The sequence below is a fragment of the Dipodomys merriami genome, unplaced genomic scaffold, assembly GCF_024711535.1.
Source record: "Dipodomys merriami isolate MVZ:Mamm:240054 unplaced genomic scaffold, mDipMer1.0.p SCAF_11, whole genome shotgun sequence".
NCBI classification, from domain to species: Eukaryota; Metazoa; Chordata; class Mammalia; order Rodentia; family Heteromyidae; genus Dipodomys; species Dipodomys merriami.
Window position 1 is genome coordinate 17,699,271 of NW_027202382.1, and position 25,822 is coordinate 17,725,092.

The 25,822-nt window shown below is 41.7% G+C and overlaps 2 protein-coding genes across 4 annotated transcripts in view; one reads left to right on the top strand and one right to left on the bottom strand.

The window, feature by feature from the left end:
* Positions 1 to 2,668, top strand: part of Tmod1 (tropomodulin 1) — a 75,082-nt gene extending 72,414 nt beyond the window's left edge. For all 3 annotated transcript variants that reach the window (XM_070010305.1, XM_070010315.1, XM_070010294.1), the window contains exon 10: positions 1,077 to 2,668. In XM_070010305.1, the coding sequence (XP_069866406.1) occupies positions 1,077 to 1,141 (65 nt within the window). In that variant the 3' untranslated portion in view covers positions 1,142 to 2,668. The remainder of the gene's footprint in view (positions 1 to 1,076) is intronic.
* A 94-nt stretch (positions 2,669 to 2,762) lies between these two features.
* Tstd2 (thiosulfate sulfurtransferase like domain containing 2) lies at positions 2,763 to 25,758 on the bottom strand. The gene is made up of 10 exons (XM_070010279.1): positions 25,632 to 25,758; positions 23,968 to 24,175; positions 18,670 to 18,980; positions 17,404 to 17,524; positions 11,658 to 11,783; positions 10,655 to 10,760; positions 7,780 to 7,898; positions 7,177 to 7,335; positions 6,459 to 6,597; positions 2,763 to 4,134 (listed from the first exon to the last, which is right to left on the bottom strand). The coding sequence occupies exons 2-10, from the start codon at positions 24,127 to 24,129 to the stop codon at positions 3,851 to 3,853; spliced, it is 1,527 nt and encodes a 508-aa protein (XP_069866380.1). The 5' UTR covers positions 24,130 to 24,175; positions 25,632 to 25,758; the 3' UTR covers positions 2,763 to 3,850.
* Between the last annotated feature and the right edge of the window lie 64 nt (positions 25,759 to 25,822).

Sequence of the window (25,822 nt, forward strand, 5' to 3'; positions counted from 1 at the left end):
CCTTGTGGGGCATTGCTGAGCACTTCCACCTCAGCTCCCAGCCTATCATCACACACCTCCCTGTGGGTGTGCTAGGAGTCAAGCACAAGCTGATCTGTGTGAGGCATAGACAATTCTTCCTCCTCAGCATTAACTACCTGTCTCCACCACACCAGCAGGCCCGATTGCCACCTGCTGCCTCTGTAGCCTGGCTTGATCTTTCTTCCTCTTGTGACTGATCTAGCTGGCTGCTTGGTCTTCACCTGCCAACTCGAATTCATTCCAATCTTCTCCATTGGTAAAACAGTGATCCCTTTGCCACCTTCAACTTGTCATTCTTTAAGCTAACGTATCTTAGCTGGTGTTTTCCTCTGTATGACATTAATTTTATGTGAACAGCCTAAGTTGCTCTTTCTGGAAAAATGTCACTGCTAAACGTTAAGTGGGCAAATAGTGGTGACCTTCAGGTGGGAACAGCAGCTTATGTAGGCAGGAGCGAGGCTGAGTTCCCAGAAGAAGCTGGTGGAAATATAGGACTTCATCTCATTAAGAAGATATACTTGGCTACACACTGGTGACTCATACCTAACAGCTACACAGGACATGGAGATCCTGGAAGACTGCAGTTCAGAACTACTCAGAACATATACATGAGACCCCTATCTCAACCAATTGCTGGGTGTGATGGAACAAAAAAGGGATAGAGATATGGCTCAAGTGGTAGGACACCTAACAAGTGCCCAGTATCACCTACAAATTAAAAAAAAAACAAAAAACCACTGAAGTCAACTTTTGTCTGAACCGGAATAAGTCTTCAACTTTGGGCCCTTGATAGAAAAGGAAAAACAATCTGGTAGATGATGTGGGCTGTGATGTGAGGTCGGTTTATGGACAAGTCTCTCCTACCACAGGCTCATCAACAAGCATAAATTGAGTGTCAATTATACAATACACTCCAAACTGTCCTTTTCAAAGAGACTTCTGACTTTGCTAACCAAAAAGTGAACAGGAGATTCACAGTGCTTTCTGGACCAACAGTAGGGGTTCCTGGTGGGTAAGGGACAACTGACTTATGTTTCATTTCCATTCCTTTCCAGTGAGGAAGAGGAGGCTTGCAGACCTAACGGGGCCCATCATTCCCAAGTGCCGCAGTGGAGTCTAGTGCGCTGGTATGAAGCCCACGCCTTTGAACTGGATGTGTTCTACTGACATTGTGCTCTGCAGTGGAGAGCAAGAGGCAAACGCTGGCACAAAACTCTTTTGTGGTTAAGTTCTTTATGCACTAAGGTCTTAGGTTAACTAGTGGTTGTAGTTGAACATTTTATAAACTATGGCTAATGTGAAGTTTCTCTTTAGTCACAGAAGTTCGGTCTGGTTATTATTTAAAAATTCAGAAGCCTTCAAACTGGCAGCTCTTACTTTAAATGACACAACAACCGTGGCAGTGACTAAACCCCAGAGCCCAGGCTGGTGGCCTCGCTGTGTGGTATTTCAGGTGCATTCACAACACGAAACACATGAACAACAAGGATTCTTCCACTTAGTTTAGAGAATTATAAAATACTTTATTATAGCATAAAGAACAGATCATCACCCTTTGTTATCTTTTTAAATTTTAAGAACTTCAAGATTAAAGTTGCCAAATTGATTACTGAATTTAAAAAACCATTTTCCCCCTAAAGAATCACCCAGAGTAAAGCCACAGGACTCTGTCAAGAGTCACACACTCATTCACACACACACTCATTCACACACACACTCATTCACACACACACACACACACACACACACACACACACACAGTCCTCTTGTTGGATGTTAGAAAAAGGCAATGGTGAAATTTCAAGTTTCAGAAGCCACCCAAGCAACCATTGCTGAGTGTTCTTTAGGAACGTGGGAGTAGAAGGAACTTTCCTGACTGAATGCACACCTTATTGTGGATGTGAAAACATTGGCCAAATATGTGCGAACACCTTCTGAACAACAGAGTGAGAAATGGCTTAGGGGAAGCTAGCCACCAGTGGTGTACATCCCCATTCCATTGTGGCTGTGGGAGTTGGCATGGGCAAAATAACAAACTTCTACTCCCTGACTCATCACTCAGTAGACAAATCACCACTGAGCTAAGTCTGAAAATGAAGCCTCCGAAGGACGATAGTGCAGTAAGTCCGGCTACTGAAGAATGACCACATTTTAGCTACACTACCCCAGGATAATTCTGAAAATAAAATTTTGGTGTTTCTCCTTGTCCCTTCTAACACCATGCGTACCTTTTGGGAGCCAGTAAAAATGTCAAGCCATGTCACATCGCCCTTGTGCCTTTTAATATATCAAGTGCCAGTTCAACTAGTGATTTTGTTTGTTGCTTTGGGAGTTATTTTCATTGGGGATTCAGCAAACCTTATATAAGGCTAAGGCCAAACGCCAAGGAGCACATTTAGGAGGCTTCTGATGAATAGGGTAAGTCCCACCCACAGAACTGCAACGCTGTGGATAGTACAGGGTAACTAGAGGTGGAGCCAGGGCCTCATCATTACAAAGAGTGTCTACTTGGGCTGCAAATGGGCCCAGGAATGGCACCAAGCTGCAGGGATGGCCATCCCCACTTGGCTTCTCCTTGAAACACAAACTGCAGCTGCATTCCGCATCACTGGAAACTGCAACATACTATTAAAGCCGTTGGTCTACATGTGGCTGTGGATGTGTTTCTTGGAACCTGTGTGACAGGAACATGTGTCTGGCATGCTGACCAGAAGGCTGGGCAGCCACCAATACTGAATGATCTCACTAAGAAAGTGTCTTGTTAAGTTTAAAAAAAAAAAAAAAGCTGGGCGCCGTGGCTCACGCCTGTAATCCTAGCTACTCAGGAGGCTGAGATCTGAGGATCACAGTTCAAAGCTAGCCCGGGCAGGAAAGTCCGTGAGACTCTTATCTCCAACAAACCACCACAAAACCAGAAGTGCACAGTGGCTCAAGTGGTAGAGTGCTTGCCTTGAGCTAAAGAGCTCAGGGATTGCGCCCAGGCTCAGAGCTCAAGCCCCACAATCAAAAAAGAAAGGGGGCGGGGAGGATCTTGTATTCCAGATGCTGACCTAAACATGGTTCAAATGCCAGTGCCCTCAAGCTTATCTAAGTCTCTCTAAGCAGAGGTGAAGAATTTTTTCTCTGCCAAGGGCCATTTGGATATTTATAACATCATTTGCAGGTCATACAAACTATCATTACAAGCAGACAGCTGTGGGCAGCTAATGAGAAGCATGTGTCTGTCGTATCATGCACCAAATGACAGGGATGACAAACTTTTCTATAAAGTGCCAGACACTATTGCAGCTCCTCAATAGTACCACAGATCATACATAAAGGGGCTGGGGGGAGGGGAGGGGGTGCCTTCACTAAATTTTCAAAAGTAGGAGGTGAGCCAAATGCCAGTTTACAGATCTCCTCAGGTGATTGGAGAAAAAAATGAGGCAGCGGAAGATAGCAGATGACCTAAGTGGTGGTCTAGGAGTCCATTCCCACAGCCACTTTTGCTGCCAGGAAAACAGGTTTGCTAACAAGGACCCTGGCTATGAACAGTCCTGCTGCATGGCAAAGAAAGGGCGTGACACAGTTGCCATGTACAAGGCTTGATTCTTCTACACCTTTGGGATCCCATATAGCTCACCTTTTTCTGTGTGCTAGCATGTTCTGAACCAGGATGGTTCAGGTAAGTGGCCAACACTTCCTATCCCTCTTCTCTTGTAAAGTGTATGCGACCAACATGGTGACCAGTTTGCTATGGTGGCACTGAGCGCCAAATCTCCAATTGGTTTCTGTAGCCTTGACATTCTTCTAACAGACCCCAACGACTTTGTGAAGATTTGGCAAATGCTCATACAAACAAAGGATCCTCGCCAACATCTGGGCTCACAGGGAGTGGAACAGGCTGTGAGATTTCCCTCGGGATGCGTGGCCGCCGGGCTGTGCACTCACACTCCTCTTTAAAGCTATCCTGGGGAAGGTCTGAAGCCTGCCTGTTCCCTTTGTCTTGACACATGACACAACAGGCTGTGAATCCTTGTCCTTGACAGGCAGGGCAGATCAGAACAAGCTGGCGGCATTGAGGAGTGGAGCAGAGTTTATACTGGTCCCACTGAGCCCCACAGTATGAGCATTCTAGAACAGAAAGAAAAGCCCTGGTTATTCATTCATCATCTGTCTGTCTGTGTCTCTCTCATACACACACACACCTATCCAGTTCTAAATGTAACTCTTAGCTTAGTGGACTCTAATAGGTCTGGTTAGGTCTAAAGGTTTGTTTTTTTTTTAAACAAAAAAAATAGAAAGTTACATAGCCAGGTGAGTTTGGTGCACTCCTGTAATGCCAGCATGAAAGAAGATGAGGTTGGAGGATTATGAGGTCAAAGCCAGCCTGGGCTAGCCAGAAACACAAAGCAAAAACACAAGGGGTGTACACAACACACACACATACACACACAAAGCAAGCTCCCAATTTTCTAAGCAAGCACCCATGCTTTTTGTGGGGAGAGGGGAGAAGAGGAGAGCAAAGGAGGTTTCATCTGGAAATTGTCTTCTGATTCAATTATTCACTTTTCTTTTTTTTTTTTTTTTTTTTGTTTGGTCAGTCATTGGGCTTGAACTCTGGGCCTGGGTGCTGTCCCTCAGCTCTTCAGCTCAAGGCGAGCCCTTTACTATTTAAGCCACAGCACCACTTCCGGTTTTCTAGTGGTTTATAAGAGTCTCACGGACTTTCCTGCCCGGGCTTTGAACCGCGATCCTCATATCTCAGCCTCTTGAGTAGCTAGGATTACAGGTGTGAGCCACCAGCACCCAGCTCACTGACTCATTTTTCTTTTTCTTTTATTTGCCAGTCCTGGGGCTTGAACTCAGAACCTGGGTTCTGTCCCTGAGCCTCTCTGTGCTCAAGGCAAGCACTCTACCACTTGAACCACAACGCCAATTTCAGCCTTTTCTGAGAAGTTTATTGGAGGTAAGAATCTCATAGGCTTTCCTGCCTGGGCTGGCTTTGAACACAATCCTCAGAACTCAGCTTCCTGAATAGCTACAGTTATAGACATGAACCACTGGCACCTAGCTTCATTTTTCTTCTTTGCCTTTTCTCATGAGCCATTCTGACAAAGGATGGTAGGAGTTGACCACCCTTTTTTAAATGTCTTTCTCCTTGAAAGGGGGATGACCCCCAAACTGAATTACTTCTGAAGTACACACTAACTCCTTGGGCCTGAGCCTCAAGACTGCCAGGACCCTTGGCCACCTGGTTCCCAAACTGCACATCATCTTTCTCAACCACAAGTCTTCCCCAAGTCTTCTTACCTTGGTTATCTCCTATCTCTGCTACCTTGGGGCCTTCCTCCCCATTTCTCCCCATCACATGCAGGCATTCCTCAAGTCCTGCCAGTTTTTCCTCTGTAAAACTAACACATCTGCTTTGTACTCATTTGTAATTTATGCTACATTTACTTCCAAACAGATCTGAAGTACTTTCCAAGAAGAGATAAGGATCATTATGGTGAACAAAAAGATCCGAAAGGTAGCAAAGACACTCTGAATTTATCATTACCTCAGTCCCTATTCACAGGAGTTCTAGAAGCTGCAGCAGCCACCAGGATTGTCAGTGACACTTCCCATTCCAAACTAGGGACAGAAGTCACCTTTCTGAATGATTTTCTCTCCCTTTACTGCCTGTGCCTAAACCACTCCTTAGTGCAGGCCCAATACTTCAGCCAAATCTAGGCAGCCTGTGCTTGCCTACCTGTGGCCACCTTGCCCCTGGCCTTGGCCATGCTCCATTCCCCACTCAAATGTGCACAGCACCATCTGTGCCATGGATTTACTTGACAGACTAGTAAATTCCATGGACTATATCTTAGAAAAATGATTTTAAATGATTAAAACACACAGTATTACAAAGGAAACCAATTGTAAATAAAAACTGTTTAAAAAAAAACCTTTTTCAAAATCTATGGAACAGTAAGAGGTGCAAGATATAAATAAGACTTACTGGGGAGCCGAAAAACTATTTGTGTTGTGCAGTAGAATTCCGCCTATTTGGAGACAGTCACAGCAACTGATTCTACTACAAAGTCTCCAGGTGCATCTAATACAACCAGTCTACTGCCTACATGCTAATTGAAGGAGTTTCTGAAAATAAAGATTTAACTACTTTTCCATCCAAATCCACTCAACCCCTGAATTCTATGAGTGGAGGGTTCAGCTCCTGATTTCCCCCACTGGGCCAGCTCCTGGCAACACACAGAGCACACATGCTCATTTTGAAAGGCTTGCCTGGTCCATGCATGGTATAATCAGGACTCCTATTGCTGTCTGCTCCACTGCTGTGTCTCCAACTGCTGGAGATGCACAAGTTTCCATCAGGTGCTTCCCCTGCGAGTGTTTCTAGAATGGTGGATGGAATGGTGCCTGCCTTCAGTATGGGCTCTGGTCCTGGGACAACCTACCTGACACCACAGCACTGTTGTAGGACAGGGCATAGCGTTCATCAAAAACAAACAGCTTCCCTTTGTAAAAACCATTGGGAAACTCTTCCAGGTACTTGTGGATACCGCCCTTGAGCTGGAACACTTCCTTACACACTCCCTGGGTGTGGAAAAACATCAGGAAATCTGAAGAAATAAGCAGAAACCTAGAAGAAGCTCCATAGAGTGGCGGCAAGTGCCCAAGCGGAGGATTCCCCACCTCTGCTGCCAGCCAGGGGCTCATGGTCCCCCTGCGAGACACAGACGGATTGATAATTAAAGGGTCAAGGAACCAACAGGCGAGACCTGGCCTAGTGAGGAGGATGAGTGATGACAACAGTGAGACATTCTCCCTCTAAGACCCTAAAGACCCAACTATTTTTGCTGCCTCCTAAATATAGGAAGCCATCTGTTGAGACATGTAATGTTATGAATTTGTTCTTGGGATCAAGCAAAAGGATTAGGAAAGGAAAGATGTTTAAACTTTCTCTTTAGTACTTGATGAGTCTCCAGGACTCTTAAGTGCTTTTCTCATCTTGAGATTTAAGAACCTCAGATTTACAAACGCAATACCTGAACTATACAAGGGGGGGGGGAAAAAATCCCCTGGCTGGCTGGGGATGGGACAGGGATGAAGGAAGGGATGGGAAGCTCCACACAGGCAGTTGGAGAGCTTTTTAACTGCAGGGAAGTAGCTCACCTTGGCTTTGAGGTACGCTGAACCACGCTCACAACGGATGCCCCCGGTGCAGTACATCAGCACCTTCTTCTCTCTGAAAAGTTCTAGATTTTTGTCAACGTAGCTAGGGAAATAACTGAATTTCCTTATGTCTGGGGCTAAGCAGCCCTGAAATCGCCCCTGTAACACAGAAGCAATGGAAGGAAAGTTACCAGGAAAACAAACCTAGGGAGAACAAGTTATTTCCATGTAACAACTTCCACCTTGGCAAATCACTTCACTAGTTGCTTCTCTCTGATGTGGAATTAAAAGCAGGGCCAGTGGGCTGTGGGTTACTCTCCTACAAACTCAGGGGAACTGGAGAGGCTCCCCAAAATAAACTTCACAAGATCACTGATCAAGAGTAGGCTCATGGGAGGCAAAAATATATTCTGTGTCAAGATGTTAATTCACATTTTCTTCAACTTTGTTACCAAATCCTCAATTCAAGACTTGGGTTTTCTCTGAAGCAGCTAGAACTGACAGGAGATCTATGTGGCCATAATTTCCCCTGGAGAAATATGCTGTTAATGGGGAACAGGGAAACTTACCATTTTACTGAATCTAATTCTGGTTTTTACTTACTATTTTGCTTTCATAGAAGTTTCTGCAATCTAGTAGAATAGTATCACTTTGTTCTTGATTTGCCTGAGATAAGAATTTCTCTACTTCTTTATGAAATTCACCTGGTGATAAATGGATTCCTAAAACCAAATAAAAAACATTACATTAAGACAAAACAAAAAAGTAAACTTAAGCACAATCAGCCTCATCTCACTGGTTTCTTTCCATGGAAACTTCTTCTGATAATGATAACTGTCTTCTAAATGATAGTATCTGATGATTTTGATAAAATCATTTAGTGATTCCAAGCATCCTCAATCTCCCTGATCCCAAGATTCCTACTTGAGGACCTCAAAGACCTTAGCAGTAAGACATTTCACATCCTCATACTCGTAGTATAACTGTAAAATGTCAACAGTTGGAATCTGTTTAGGTTTGCTGACCCAGTGTTCATTAGCAGGCCACCATACCATGTCACTCTGCATGGGAAGCTTCAGAATATACATACATTATTACAGGCTTTAAACTATTCTACACTAAGGTGGAGACCAAGTTTAAAGAAAGAGCCCTGACTTAGAACTGGTAGCTAAGAGCATAAACTTGTGGAATCAAGTTGGAGTATGTTTTCTTTTTAAATGAAAAAAGAGTAAAAGCAGTGTGTCTAAGTCTATAAGCATGAGGGAAAACAAAGACAGAGTTTGAGAGACTGACAGACAAGAGGAAGGACGTGAGAAAGAAACCAAAAAGGTAAAAACACTAGATGTGAGGAAAAGGAGACAAAGCATACAAACAAATTGAGAGCTTCAGTCTGATGGAGCCCTTTGCCTTTTGACTCTCCAGGATAGAAATATTCCCCAGTCTTTGGGAGTCTACATCTTGTAAACTAAAAAGGTTTTGGTGAACTTAGCATTGGGGGATAACTGCAATTAAGGGTGGTCACCCTCCACTCATGATAAAGCTTCACAGCACAAAGGAGCCACACTCCACCCAAGAATGGATCGCAACAGCCACTGGACAGTGTTTTATACCCTGGAGAGAAAAGAGGCTCCAGAGCACAGCCAAACTGCCTGTATTTCTACCTGTGCAAACTAGATTACAGGGAGAATGTAACCCAATGCTATTTAATGTCATATACCTTCATAGATACCAAAACAGTGGGCAAAAGAGACATTCAAAAATCTGTGAGAGGTGTGGAAATGTACTCCCCACAAGAGCCACGGAGAACCAGTTGGTTTCCTGTTTTGTTGATGTTCAATTGGCTGTAGTTCATGTGAAAGAAGCATAGTACTGCCTGGAACCCACTCTCTCCCAAGCTCCTGGGAAGTATCCTATAGCCAAGAAAGCCTATAGTTGTCAGACTGCTTCCTGCTGGAGGGACACACAAAGATGCAACCTGTTTCATTCTTACCTCCTCACACATGGGCTGTTTTTTCCCAGATGTGTGTAACTTACTTCCCTATCCCTCTACTTAACTCTTGACATTCTTTTAAATGTTTACATATTAAAAAATGAAAACTCTTAAGTATTCTTGTCAGTCCTTAGCTATTTCTGATGTAGAAATTAATACTACCTATGAAATAGCTTTGTGGAGGGAGAAAAGAAAGGAAAAATGCAACTGAACTTGAGTTTGGTCCAGCCTTGGGCCCTGTGCTATCTGACCTGGCAGCCACCAGTCAGTTGAGGCTGACAAGCACTCGAAACATGGTTTTGAGGTATGCTATAATAAAAGTGGATTGCAAGGACTTAGTATGGAAAAAAAAAAAAAAAGGTAAGTATCTCACTAATAGTTTTTGTATTAATTACATGTTGAAATAACATTTTGGATATACTGCATCTTAAAGCATGCAACTGAACTTCAGATACTTTTTACATGTGGCTACAAGAAAATATAAAATTATATACTTCATATATATCATCTACTAATTTGCAGGAAATACAAGGAAAAGAGAAATAGCCCATAGGGATTCAATTAGCATTATCTATCCACATTATGAGACTCTACAGGCCACATGCCCTAGCTTCTTCAAAACTAAAGTGCAAGAGGGAAGACAATGCAGGTAAACATGTATGTTGATCGACTTCGTGATAATAAGGAATCATAAAATGGATCTCATTTAAATCCTAATGCAAACTTAAGAAATGATGACTCAACCTGGAACTGACTGAGATCTGAAAATATTAGGGATTTATTGCTACAACCTCTTAGACATAATAGTTTATTTAAATAAAAAAAACTTTATCTTCCAGAGATACCCACAAAAGTATTTATGAATGAAATGGCATGGCACTGGGATTCTACTGAAAAGGGAGAAGGGGACAGTGTAGAAGAATGTTGACCATTAGTGAGTTGCTGCTGAAGCTGAGCAGTAAATACGTAGAAGTGACTTCACTCTATTTCTCTTCTAATGTTTGGGCATTTTCATGATAAAAAGTAAAATGAGCCCAAACCTCATCAAACAAATGTCTTTCAAACACCAACAGTAGCCACCAGGGAAGAGGGGGAAGAACATTCTAGAGCATTACAAATTGCTTTGCTATTTATTGAAAGCCATTTGCTCCCTGTGCCAAAAGGCCTGTGTGTTCTATTCTGCTGACAACTACTCACATATAATAATTACACTCTTCCCAACTTGCTTTCATGGGAAAGAGCCAACAGCTTCTTACCAAACCATCACCAAGAAGAATCAGATCATTCTAAGAGCAAATCTGCAATTACCATAGCACCTAAGAGAAGCACCAAGTTAAGCACTAGATGAACTAAAATGTTAGCCACCCCAACACTACCTTAAAGATGGGATTTTTCAAGACAACTTCTGCTGATCAGCCTAATTTCTTATTTTTTCTATTAAGATTTGTCCCATAACAAAAAGCACAACTTTTCTGAAAACAAGCATACCGGGCTTCTTGTAGGAGATCTTACTGGGGCTGATCCCCATGGGCACGATTTCTTCAAATACACCAACACGCAATTCTGGAAAACAGTGAGCTCCTCCTTTGCTGGTCTAGCCAATGAGAAACAAAAAGGATATATAGTCTTCCTATCCCATTGCCAAGTACAAAAGAAATGCCAAACGTAAGAATTATGCTCTGTTTTGTAATGATAGCTGAAGTCTTAAGAAACCTCAAATTAGGGGGAAAAAAATTAGTAAAGCTTAATGGGAAGAGAGTTAGGGTTCAGAATGTTCCAGATAATTTAACATGTTAATAAATATTTACCATGTGTCTTCCATGTGTAAAAATGTTATGTTTCTAGGGCTACAAGCATTTAACTAAGCACCACTAAACTGCAGCTATTGTTCTGGAGCAGTGACCTTTCTTTTCTTTATGCCACCAGCATGAACATTACAAAAGCATCTGCCATCACCTTATCACTGACAGTGGTAGAACAAAAGTCACTCAAACACAGCAGCTCACTGTGAAAGCAACATGCCCCCACGTGGTATGAAGCATTAATCTGTCACTTCCAGCTCTTCTAAAAACATAGTACAACACAGCAATCTGTTGAAATAGTCTCTTAAATGAACAAACCTGCCCAAGTGTGATTCCTACATTGTACAACTGTGACATCTTTGGGGTCTAAGAAGGAAGACTGGGGCCTAGAAAGGGCCCAGCTGACCCATGGTAACATGGCAACTCAGTGGAAGGCCAACAGCTAGGACAATCCTTCTACTGCACTGTCTTGTAATCCTAAAGGGAAAAGGGATTTATCTGGCACTGTACGCTTCTCCTCATTGTCCTCGTCTTCAATAAGGTAGAAGCAGATGGCTCTAGAGTCTTTTTTTTTCCATTTCCTGGAGGTCACTTAGATAAAAGTATTAATTTTATATTAGAGGCCCAGAGACACTGTGCCTTGTGTTCCTCCCCTGAGTGTACTCCTTTCTACTTTCTATTTCTCTTACCTTAAAGTCATCTTTACACAGATAATCCTTAAATAATGGGCAAGAAAGCATGACTTCCACGTAGAGTCTGGTGGCCAGTTTGCTTCCTCCAACCGTCCCATTGATTCCTTCAGTAGCAATTCGAACCTGAGATGTAAGATGTGAGGAAACAGAGCATGTTCTTAGCTGTCTTTGAAGGCTAGAACAAAAGGCTCATAAAGATTTAACTTTTGCCCCAAAGTGTAACAAAGTATGTTTCTATAAGTGAGATACTCAGTTCATGTGTGCTGAACATGAAAATTGGAGTAAAATTTTGGCAAAGTCCAGTAACCAAAGTTTAGCATAAGCCGGGTATTGTAACACAGTCTTCCAGAGGCCAACCAATTTAGGATGAAAATTAGTTCTGTGCTTACTTGTTGTATAGGCCACAGATTAACTGACTTCTCTGAACTTCATTTTCTTATGTCAACAAAAAGAAGACAAAAGAACAGCAAAAACAGATTTAAAAAAATTAAAACTGCCGAAGATATTACCCAATCCTAAAGCATAGCACACTCAAGACAGGGCATGAATGAATCCCCTTTGGAGGGGAAGCAACCACTGCAAACCACCCCCACCCCCACTGGAACCCAAGTTCTAGGAGGAGTACATGTATGCTCTGTCCACGAATGTGTCTCTAGAACCTAGAACAGTACCTGCCACACAGTGGGCCTGCTGCATATATGCACATATACTCCTATTTGGAACTCCTTGGCTTCTCTTTGAAATATTTCACTGGCAAGGAGACAGTAGAGCCTGGTGTAGAGCACCTTCCATAAAGGGCATTTTCTGGGGCCCTGAAGAGTTGTTTGTTCTAGTACTACAAAATTCTTTAGCTGAGTTTAAAGGTAGATTAGCCTTAAGAGGAACCATTTCTACAGAAAAGTGCTAGAAAATGCAGCTCTGTAGTTTCATGGTAATCTTTGGAAAGAGAAGTCTACCATTGTTACCATTATTTATATACCAACGCATCAGAATTTCAAAGTGTTCAATGGCTGCCTGTGTCAGGGTCCAGGAAAGGTACTTGAGTTGTTGCTTCAGTTAATCCAATTGGATAGCCAATTGGATCCACTCCATGAGCCAGTGTTCATGACATCACTGGTAGTAGTATCCAGAGTTCCAAAGTAAAGATTCCAGATTACAATGGACTCCTTGAGAAAAAGTGCTACATGTTAGGGAAACCTATTCTGGGCATGGGGGAGGGAAGCAGAAAGCATATGCAGTCTCTGAGGCACAGGTCCCTGGACCCACCACCAACTTACAGGACACTACATGGGAAAACTAAGTTGAACCACTCTAAAAACCAGGAAATGTACTTCAAAACGGTCTAAGCAGAGGCAGTATGAGGTGTGCATACTGCTGTATGACTATTTTGGGGTAGGGTAGCAGATTCTTTCCTATTTTCTTTTAATCTCAAAACCCAAATAAATGGCAAGCACATCCACTTCCCCACATAGCTAAAGCAGAGCCATGTCCAAACTCATGGGCTGTACTTGCAATCTCTAGGATTCTTCAATACAAAACTCTAGAAGAAGCTCCTTGGTAAGAAATGCTTTTCATCTAAGAAATTGAGATAAACAACAGTCAGCACTGACTGAATACCTGCCATGAAACAGGTATATTGTATCATAATTCAGAAGAGTAGGCACTGCAATCCCCTATTATTCAGAGAAGGAAAGAGAGGCTCGGGTGAATCAAGTACCTTCCCCAGTGGGCAGTAGATCTGGAATACAAAACCAACAGGAAAGAGAGGTTCAGGAAATCAAGTAACTTCCCTAGTGGGATAAAGATCTAGAATATATCTTGTTTTATAAAACCAGACCTTTGGGGCTCTGTATCTTATAATGTGTCATTCTCAAAGTCTCCAATCTATCACCTCAAATTTCTTGAAGATTTCTTGAAGATAAAGATACACAGTAATAAAGACGTGTACCTTTTAATTCTAGAATTTTCAGGTTCTCTTCTTTCCTTATCTTAACACCAATACTCTGCCAAATCTAACAGCTCAAAATTCTCTCACTAAACTGGCCACATGAGCAGCCTTAAAGCCTGGGAATTTGGACCCGCACTCTGGGGAGAGGCTGCCACCTTGTGGATAAGACCATTCACTGCTACATTACTAGGGCAGCCCAAATGAGGCTGGGCTAAGAAAATCTGACCTCTCAACCCAGAAATCAATTTCATATTTTGTAAGAATACCTATCTTCCAAGGTGTGAAAGTTCCCTGGATAGAGGTGGTGATATGTATTCACTCCATAAGTTTTACTGATGTGTTCAACTGTGTGTCAGAAATTGTACAAGAAATTGGGTATGCAGTGGTTGATAAAAATACAGTATTGTTCCTTTTGGAGCTTAAGACTAAGGGAGATCACAAGTAGTAAGATCTAAATTACAAATGGACAAAATTATGAAAAAGACTGAGATTCCATCAACTATTATCCAGGGAAAATGAATTTAGATTGAAGATCTAGAAGGGTCTCTGAGAAAAAAAAAAAAAGGGGGGGGGAGGCTATGAAGAGTTTTCTTGCAAAAAAAAAAAAGCACAAGGACAAACAAGCAAACAAAAAACCCTTGGCATAGCCAGGTGCCAGTGGCTCACACCTATAGTCCTAGCTCCTCAGGAGGCTGAGATCTGAGGATTGCGGTTCAAAGCCAGCCAGGGCAAGAAACTCCAGAAGACTCCAATAAATTACTAGAAAACCAGAAGTGGTGCTGTGGCTCAAGTGGTACAGTGCTTGCCTTGAGCTGAACTGAGGGACAGCACCCAGGCCCAGAGTTCAGGCCCCACAACTGACAAAATAAAATCAAAAAAAAAAAAACCCTTGGCAGATATGTTAAGAAACTGAACAACAGCAAGGATGGAGCAAAATAATGGATTAGAAGCAAACACTACTTTGATTTTATGAATAAGAAGAGTCAGGAAACACAAGAGAGATTATTACTAAAGACAGGGGAAAATGATAAATTTCTTTTTTTGGGGGGGGGGGCCAGTCGTGGGGCCTGAACTCTGGGCCTGGGCACTGTCCCTCAGCTCTTCAGTTCGAGGCTAGTGCTCTATCACTTGAGCCACAGCGCCACTTCCGGCTTTTTTCTTTTTGCTTATGTGGTGCTGAGGAATCGAACCCAGGGCCTCATGCATGCAAGGCAAGCACTCTACCACTAAGCCACCTTCCCAGCCCCGAAATGATAAATTTCTAAATGTATCTGACCCACTAAATCTGAATGAGAGTATAAACTACTTGAAAAGATCAACAAGCAGAGACAAAGGAGGCTAGGACTAGATGAATTTAAGCCCGAATTCTACCAGACATTTAACGAAGAACTAAGGTCACTGCTCCACAGATTATTCTATGAGATTAAAAAAGGAAATACTACCAAACTCATTCTATCAAAACAGTGTTACTCACTGAAAGAGTACAACCAAAAAAAAAATTATAGACCAATTTCTTGGATAAACATAGACACAAAAATTCTTGCAAACTGAATTCAGTAACATATTAAAGAGATCATATACCATGATCTAGTTGAAAGCTGACATCATTTCCAGTATTCAAGGATGTTCAAGTTCAGCATAGGTAAAACTGTAAGTTTAGTGCAGCACATAAACAGAATCAAGGGCAAAAAAATCCCATGATCATCTCAATAGATGATATATGACAAATATACCATTAACATGCTACTAAATAGAAAAAAACCTTGAAATCATTTCCACTAAAATCAAGAACAAGACAAAGGTTTTAAATCTCTACTCCTATTCATTATGGTACTGAAGTTTCTGGTGAAAGCAATAAAGGAAAGGAATAAAAGGGATAAAATTAAGAAAGGAACAGGTTAAATTATTGATGTTTGCAGATAATATCATCCTATACATAGAAGACTCTAAAGACTCTGCCCAAAAAACTCTTCGATCTAGATGGAATAAGTAAGAAGAGCCCAACCATGCAGGAACTCAGTGAAGGATAGAAAAGTTTCCTATCACATCTAGTAGGCAGCCACTGGAAGATACTAGTAGAGAGCAATGTGACTTCATTTACCTTCTAAGATCATTCTAGCTTGTATGGCGAATGGATACATGGTAAGAAAGGAGGACTACAGACTAGTTTGGGAATGACTGCATGACCAAGACAGAAAGGGCAAGGACTGGTCTCAGATGGTAAAAGTGTAAGAAAAGTGAATGGAGTCAAGGGTTATTCTTGAGGTAGAAATGGCAGGACCTACTGATGAAGTCATGAGATAATACTACTTCTTAGAAAACATGGGTGTGGAAAACAGCACTGATCAATCAGTTTACCATTCTAGAAAATTAAAACCTGAGTCACATGCAGAAAAGGTTAGAACAGTACAGCCACAACCAGAGGATATCTCAGAGAGTCCAGTTCTTTTGACTTAAAATTTGAAAATTAGACATATATACATATAATCATATAGAACATTTTACAAAAATAAAAAGATACCTATCATGCAGAGATGACCATTATTAACACATGGGTGTGTGCTGTGTGTGTGTGCAATACTGGGAATTTGAATTAAGAATCTCTCATTCACTTGAGCACCTGTAGCCTAGCTTTTTGCTGACTAACTGGAGGAGTTTCAAAGACTTTTTTTGTCTGGGCTGGCTTTGAACCATAATCCTCCAGTCTCAGCCTCCTAAGTAGTGAAGATTACAGGCAGGAGCCACCAGCTCCCAGCCATCATTAATATTTTGATATATAACATTCCATCTTTACACATACTTATGGTTTTATTATGAGCATGCATTCACTCCTTTATTCAACATTCTGCAAATACTGGCAGAGTACCTGCTATAGCCTTGCTGGCACAGAGAATAGAGATTAATTAAGACAAAGTTCTTGAATTCATGAAGCATATATTCTATGACAGAGATGGATCATGCTTTCAGTCACTCATATACTCTTTGAATAGCAAAAAGAGATGCATGATGAGCGCAACTTCAGATTCCAGTTCCAAAGAGATCAGAGATCTGAGAAAAGGCCTAAACCATATAAAAAGGGGAAGAACCAGGGCATTCTAGAGGGATAGGAGAACCTGAGCTTGCAAAAGACCCAGCCACTAGGTACTAGGAAAGCTAAGAGGCAACTTCAAGTAACACCTATATGCCCATCTATCTATAAAATACCTTGAGAAGTTATATAACACTTTCCTGTCCCAGGGGATCAGCAGAGTACCCCTGCTTTTGCATGTTGCTTTATGAGAACCCAGCCATATCCACTTTGACATATCATGTATCAATTTTACAAAGTCTGAAGTATTTGTCTGACTCTATTGGAAAAGTTAGTTGACCCCTGATATATGCCATTTGATTCAAGTCATGGGGCTTGAATTCAGGGCCTGAGTGCTTTCCCTGAGCTCTTTTGCTCAAGACTAGTGCTCTACCACTTTGAGCCTTAGCTCCAATTCTGGTTTTCTGGTGGTTAACTGGAGATAAGAGTCTCACAGATTTTCCTGTCCCAGCTGAGTTTGAACTATGATCCTTAGCTCTCAGCCTCCTGAGCAGCTAGGATTATAGGTGTGAGCCACCAGCACCAGCTAGATATTCTTGTATCTTATATTTGTATGTAACATGTTGATAGCTGTTTTAACACTTTACTGAATATCCAGCAAGACTTCCCAATGGTGAACGTTTACAGAATGAGCACTGACTGGCTCTGTATTCCAAAGCTGGAAGACAAGACCAGCCTAGTGCAGGGGGCATGTGGAGAAAGGTTACCTTGCCAGTGAGGTGCAGATGCTCACACAGAGCTGTCTGCCAGGCACAGATCCGATGGGGCTCCTCCAGGTCCCGGTAGCAGTAATAAAGTAGCACCTCCCCTTCCTCACTGCTCTGGCCACTGTAAATAGAAAACCAGAGGGCAAGAGCACATGAGTCACTGTATAGGGTAGTATGGGAGGAAGGTAAAGGTAGAAACTCATGCTCCTCTGACGTGAAGAGTAACTACTAGTCAGTGTCTGCACTGCATTTCCCACTTTACAAAAGGCAAGTTTACTTTTTGCTCCTCATTTAATAGTCATAATCAAGAGATAAGTACTGTTAACTATGTTTTATACAAGAGCTGAAAATATGAGTCTTGTAAAAAGTAAGACTTACTATCAAAAATCACCACAACAAAGGGGCTGCAAGCATGGCTCAAGTGGCAGAATGCTTGCCTAGCAAGCTTAAATCCCTGCTTTAAAACCAGTACTACCAAAAACAAACAAACAAACAAAAACACTCCCAAACCTCCCTTATACATTTTCAGTCAAACTTTTTTTTTTTTTTTTTGTCAGTCATGGGACTTGAACTCTGGGCCTGAGAGCTGTCCCTGCTCTCTTCAGCTCAAGGCAAGCACTCTACTGTTTGGGCCACAGGACCACTTTTGGCTTTCTAGTGGTTTACTGGAGATCAGAGTCTCACGGACTTTTGTGCCTGAGCTGGCTTTGAACCACGATCCTCAGATTTCAGTCTCCTGAGTAGCTAGCATTACAGGCACGAGCCACCAGCACCAGGCTTCAGTCAAACTTTCTACCAGAAGCAACCTATGTATCAGCATAAATTGGCTTTGCCTTCAAGTAATATGGAGAGAAAGTAGCCTGAACATCAGCAGTCCATCACTCTTCCTGCACAGTATTCTATGAGTACATGTGTTCATTCATTCTCTTGCTTTGGACATTTGCAACTGTTGCCAGATTTTTTTATGAATAAAACAGCTATGAATATTCCTGTTCAAATAATTTTGTGGACATGTTTTTACTTCTCTTGGTTATAAGCCCAGGAAAAGATCACAGGAAAGATGTAACTTTAAAAAGAACCTGCCAAATTTTCCAGAGTGGCCATACAACTTCCTATTCTATCAGCCAGTTGTCCCCACATTGCCATCCACTTTTGCTGAAGGTAGTTTTTCTCATTTTAGTCATTTTAGTAGGTATATTGTAGTATCTCAAACCAAATCAGAATGAAATTTTTTAAATCAAGCCAAAACAGAACGAAAACTCTTACCTCATCAGCTCATCAGTGCTAAAGCGGCTGATGTCAGGGAGCCACGCAGATACTTCATGGCTTTGAGTGAAGGAGTCTTCTGGAGAGCTCTTTTGGTTTGCAGACACAAGGCTCTTTGAGGCACTCAAATTGGCGGCCAGTTGCTTTAAAATAGCAGCAGTCTGGAGATAAATTTCATCACCATGTTGTGTTGCCACATGTCTGTGGATGCTGGTTTGGTCTGTGAATAGATGCTGACAGCACTTCCACTGGCTTTCCTCACATTCCAAAGGGGTTGGAACTTGTTTGGTTTTGACAAAAAGGGCAAAGGCCTGAAATTACATTGCAAATACTATCACAGGTAAGTATCTTTAGATATATGGCCAATGGAAGATTTTATGAAGTCCCTTCTGTTATCTTTCTATTGAGAGTTCCAGTTTTATGTCTTATTATTGTGTGAGTATTCTCTGAGAAAGTAATAGTTTTCAGATTAGTAACCTTTGGAAGAAATCATTTAAAAAAACTAAAACCAAGGGGTTCATATTATGGATGTCAAAGTTATCAGAATCATAATTTTAGTCCCAGGATATAAAATTTAAGTCACACACGCGCACAAACATACACAATACCTTTCATTGTTTCTAGTGGCCCATATATTAAATTGGAATGATAAAATATGGCATCTTACCCTGGCCTTTTGCATTTTCACTTACAGTTTTAGCTCTATCACTTAAGCCACAGATCCATTGCTGGCTTTTTGCTGGCTACTTAGAGATAAGTCTCACAGACTGGAGGCTGCTTAAAACCACGATCCACAGATTGTAGTCTCCTGATTAGTTAGTATTATAGGTGTGAGTAAGCCACCACTACCTGTCACATCCTCACTTTTCTTTACTCTGATATCCAATCTATCAGCTCTGTTTCTAAAATATACCCAGAATCCAATCCTTCTCACCAACTCTCTTGGCTACCTTTCTGCTGATCCAAACCACCATGTGTTCCCTGAACTATTATAATACTCACTCTCCCTCTTTCCATACTTAACCTCATAATTTATTTGCCATTCAGCCAAAATGATTCTTTTAAAACCTAAATCATATGCCATTCCTCTGCTCCAAACTTTCCTACAGCAGTGTTATTATTCTCTAGCAAAATCCTTATAGTGGCCTATAATTCCCCAGGAAATATGGCTCCTTGTACTGTTCCCACTTGACTTGCTACCTTACTATTCTTGCCTTTGGTACTCCACACCATCACTGAGATTTCTCTAGTAGCAAACTATAGAAATTATCCCTGATGTATAGGCTTACTGATGAGGCCTTTTTCTGACCATCCTACAAAAGGGTGTAAGCTGAAATCTTACATTTTAATTTTTGCCCATTAACACCTGTCACTAACTGTTTACATATAATGAAATAATTGTTTAGTACCTATATATCTTCCTGTAAAATCTTAGTATTTTCTAGAATATATTTAGAAATCTGCTAAGGGTAAAATGAAATGGGTAGTAAAATATACTACCAATAGGAGTACACTCTTTCTTAGAAAACTAACAGATTTAAAGAATGTGAACAGTGTTTATGGTTTCAACTTTCTTAAGAAGTTTAAGGGAAGGATCTGAATTTCAGGCAAATATTAGTACTATTGTACCATCATTTATGTCCAAAAGCAACTATGGTGTAAACTTACCAAGAAATAGTAAGCAACTTTAAACTATATAAGAAACCATTTATATTATGCTGAGTGAAACAACTGAATAGAATTTGCTGATATGATACAATCCGAATGGCATTTTAAAGTACAGTAAAAAAGATTAGAATAAAATACATGAAAATGTTCTGATGTTCTTCTTGGAAATTAATGTGTGATTATTTTTTATAAAAATTACGTAAATTGTCAGGCACTGGTGGCTTACGCCTGTAATCCTAGCTACGGAGGAGGCTGAGATCTGAGGATCACAGTTCAAAGCAGCCCAGGCAGGAAAGTCCCTGAGACTCTTATCTCCAATTAACCACCAGAAAACCAGAAGTGGCACTGTGGCTCAAATGGTAGAGCACTTGCCTTGAGCTGAAGAGCTGAGGGACAGTGCCCAGGCCCATAGTTCAAGCCCTAAGACTGACAAAAAAATAAAATAAAAGAATTTGTTTATTGTTTAAAAATTAACAAGAGAGCCAGGCGCCAGTGGCTATAGCCTATAATCCTAGCTACTCAGGAAGCTAAGATCTGAGGATCACAGTTCAAAGCCAGCCCAGGCAGGAAAAGTCTATGAAACTCTGATCTCCAATAAACGACTAGAAAACAGGAAGTGGTGCTGTGGCTCAAATGGTAGAGAGCTTGCCTTGACTGAAGAGAGCAGGGACAGCACCCAGGCCCAGTTCAAGCCCCATGACCGACCAAAAAAAAAAAAAAAAATTAACAAGAAATTTCTTAGCCAATTATCATCTGATATATATTCAGAATTTTCAACATCTGCAATTCTTTTTTTTGGTCAGTCACAGGGCTTGAACTCTGGGCTTGGGCTCTGTCCCTGCTCTTCAGCTGAAGGCAAGTGTTCTACTGCTTGAGCCACAGCACCACTTCCGGTTTTCTACTCGTTTATTGGAGATAAGAGTCTCAGGGACTTTCCTTCCCGGGCTGGCTTTGAACTGCGATCCTCAGATCTCAGCCTCCTGAGTAGCTAGGATTACAGGCGTGAGCCACCGGCACCCAGCTCAACATTTGCAATTCTTTTTTTTTTTTTTTTTTTTTCTGTTTATGTGGTGCTGAGGAATCGAACCCAGGGCCTCATGCTTGCAAGGCATGCACTCTACCGCTGAGCTACCTTCCCAGCCCTCAACATTTGCAATTCTAAGCAATGTTGACTGTGTTTCTTCTACTTCTTTAAGCATCTACATTCAGGATAGACATCTACAAGAAAACTTAATGGTTCAAAAAGCACAACATTTTAAATTATGACTTCCAGCAAAATTGTACCACTTTATGTTTTCCCCAACAAAGAAAGTGCATGGCCTCAAGAAAAGGAATGCTAGCCAATTTTTACTTGCATGTCTTTGATTAGCAGTAAGTCTGAATGTTTAGATCATAGCTATTAAATACTTTTCCTAGCTTGTCATTAGGTTTTATGGTGCTTTCTGGTACAGAAATATGGGTTATATAGAATGTATTACTTTCAGCTTTGCAAAGTACAGTGTATCCTGTCTAGTGGGGGGGTGGAATATTTTATACATATATAGTGAAATAATTTTAAAATGAATTCAAGACTTCTGTAAAGTATCTTTAAATACACACTTTGTGGGTCCATCAAGATGAAAAGTATAATGCTGGACCCTCCTCAATGTGCAAGATGCATTTGGATTGTCTAGGATTGAATCAAGAGGGTGGGGTAGCCTCAAATTATATTAAAGGACTTTTTTTTTTGGGGGGGGGGGAGGAATAGGTCCTGGGGCTCCAACTCAGGGCCTGGGAGCTGTCTCTGAGCTCTTTTGCTCAAGACTAGCGCTCTACCACTTTGAGCCACAGCACAACTCTCAAGTTTTTGAGTAGTTAACTGGAGATGAGTCTCACAGGGACTTTTCTGCCCAGTCTGGCTTCAAGTTGGGATTCTCAAGTTAGAGGGCATTCTTTAGCCTCTCTTCTGGTTAATCCTTCAAGACAGGCAAAGAGAAAAGGAGATAACAACATTAAATGTGGTAGGCATTTCTCTATCAAGTAATCAAAATTACCTTGTCAGTAACAGGGGTGAATTGACATTGTGTACTTCCTACAGAACTCACGAGGAGTATAGTATCTCAGGTTTTCAAAGCAAAACCTAGATCCAATTACAAGGAAATATAAATCAAAATCAAACCAAGTAACATTCTAAACAAACAAACAAAATTTGTAATTTTCAAAAATGTCATAATCAGATCTAAGGGAAAAGAAACTATTCAGGTTTGAAGAAGACTAAGGCCAAGTATGGTGGGTCATGGCTGTATGCCAGTATTCAGGAGGCTGAGGTAGGAGTTAAAGCAACCCAGAGCTACACAATGAGATTCTGTCTCAAATAACATAACAAAGACCACTGCAAAGACATAACAATTAAATGATATGACCCGAGAGTAGAATTTATGTAACAGTCAGTTTGGAGAGCTGGGGGTTTGATAGATCACCAACCTGGCAAGCACATGGCTCTGAGTCCAACCCCCTACCATATTTGTCCCCCAAATCCACACAAACAAAAGCCATTTGAGGACTAATGGTGAAACATGAAAGAAATTTCTGAGTATAGGGAATATGTGTACCATTCATAAAATTCCTGCAATTTTTCAATATACTTGAAATTATTGCAAAATATTAGTGTTAAAGACTTTGTTGTACCCTTTGAATTTCATGATCAAGGAAATCTGGGGGACAGCTAGGAAGTTACTAGCAGACATCTGTTCTTCACTGACAAGGAACCAATAAAAGAAGGGTCTGTGAGAAGGTTGCAGACTGAAGGTAAGAATACTAAGTCTCAATTGCATTTCCTCAGTTATTCTTTCCCTTCCTGTGAGTCTCAGGTTCTCTACTGTTAAGATCATAGAGTTTCAATCAATGGTTTCTACCAAAAAAAAAGGATAGGGGGACCAAATAGCACAGACGAACAGCAGCAATACTACATCCATTACAGTCCTATCAAAGCTGTAGTGAGCATACCTATAGCATTCTGGGATTCTTTGTTCTTCTCTAAAGCAGTAGAACCCAGCCAACTGGACCAGATCAGAAATCTTATCTCAACAGTCGGCTGGGTTCAGTAACAGCCTCAAGTCTGGTAGCCTTGCTAAATGACAGCTGCCCTACTGCCTATCTGTTCTCTTAATGATTATGTGTCCTGTATTCCTGGCATTCCTCCCATAACTCTGGGTGGGGAAAAAAATCCAATCTGTCTATAATCTACTGTATACAGATACTCCACTATAACTATTACAGGGCCACACATTTTCTTCGATTCTCCTTTGCCCGGCACTGAATTAATATACAGTCATCCCTTACTATACTGTGGTTCACTTATTGCGGCTTCACTATATTGAGTGAACGTATCTCCCTATCCATAGGAGATATGTTCCAGAGACCCCTGTGACAGGTGAAAATCCATTACGTAGCAAGAAGTGAACCATGATACAGTGAGGGACAACTATGTAACACTGCTACTTCACAGATTTTCACCTATCACAGGGGTCTTTATAGGTGAGGATTCATTATATCACTGAGGACTCCTGACTAGACCATACTGTAAGCTGGGAACAACCTAAACAAACTAGTTCTATATTTCTAGATCATGAAAACATCATAGCAATTTACCTTTTTCTTTGCAAATGAGTATTTCTTCTTTGTATTGCCATCTAACTCTGCTTTGAGATTGCTGCTGGGACTAGTAAGACTTGTATCCTTTAAATCCAGGTTAAAAAATTTTAGTATACAAGTCTCCAAGTCATCTTGATCTGATGAAATAGAAGAAGGCATCTGGTTTGGCGCTCCTTGGGGCAGCTTCCTTTCAGTCTAGTGCCTCCTGAGACAAAAGTAGGGGAGAAACAGTAATGTCCAAGTCTCTGGTTACTTTCTGAAGTAAGTATGAAGTTAAGTAATCATGCATCAGTGTGGGCCAAGCAGCATAGGCTATCCATTCATTCACGTGCAGCTTCAATTTTAGCACTTATTTAACTATCCAACCCAGACACTGTACTACACAATGAATAAACTCCTCATAGAGTTTACATTCCAGTGGGGAGAGGCAAACAAATGAAGAAAATCAGATGATGGAAACAATTGTGAAGAAAAGTAAGCAAAGTAAGGAGGCAGAGGGATGGAAAGGCTAACTCTGAGAAGACCAACCACCATGGAGTAAGCAAGCCAACCCAGACCATGCAGAGACCATGTAGAAGAATCATGTAGAGAGGACCTAAGGACTTCTAGCTAGTAGCCAAAATTGACTGACAGGCTCTCAGATGGCTTCAATTCCAGCCCCAGTCTTTAGGCTGTGAGACAAGCTGTCCCTGTTGTACCCTATCCAAATTCCTGCCCACAACATAACAATGGTTATTCCATGTCACCATTGGTTATTTCATTGCCTCCCAAAGATAACCTTGAGGGAGGTAGCCTGGGGTGGACAGCAATATTCTGAAAGGAGTGGTAACAGAGAGGCACCAGAAGAGGGTACAAATAAATTGCCACCAACAATGAGAGAAATGCAAGAAAGACATGACAACAACCCTTGCCAATTCACAACTTTATGAGGCACTCTGTGTAAAAAGAACTCTGTAAAAGGAGTTTTCACACGGGGAGAGGGGACTATATACTAACCATGGTGATTGAGAATTATGGAGAACACACAAATACAGGTAAGGAAAACAGTGAGTACACATACCTAAAATGTTGGTAACAAACTAGACATATCAGAGAAAGAGAAAGAACCCCAGTATGAGGGCAGAACCCTACAGGCTATGGAGTCTGCAATGAAACGTTTAGCAGGGTTTTAAACAAGGCAGTAACACAGGTCTGATTATGGATATGCTGTGAAAGTATAACTGGCAGGATTATGGATAAATGGTGATGAAAGGAGAAACGAAATCTAGAGGCTCTTCCTTGCATTTATGGATTAAACAATCGTAGGATAGCGCCATTTTGTGACATGGGTAAGTCTAAGGGGGAAGTATCTAAGGGCCAGCGAGTGAAATTTCAGATGACCATGGGCAAGGCAGTGTAGTGCTCTCACCAAAGGCATCAGGGAGGTGGCGATCGTACGCTGTACTCGTAAACTAATTCCAACGGCCCATTAGGAATAGATTACTAAGACACTAATTTATAGGTGAGCTAACCAGCACTGCAGGTTGAGGTCCGCAGGGGTCCATCCACACCAAGGACAGCGCGAAGCACCGCCTCCCGCCCGGGCCCCACCTCTCCTCAGAGCCTGGCCCAACCTTTCCCACAGGCCGAAGCCTGGAGGTGGGACTGAGATGAACACCTACCTACAGACCTCTCCGTAAGGTCTTTCTTTGACTTCCGCTTAGCAATAGCCTTCGCTGTCCCGCTCAGCAATAGCCTTCGTTCCCCGACTCACACTCCAGCCAGAGCGAAAGAAAAGCAGCCCGGAAGTGACTGCGCTCCGGAAGTCCTCGCGACCTCGGCGCAGGGGCCGCCGGGAAACCCTGGACGCAGA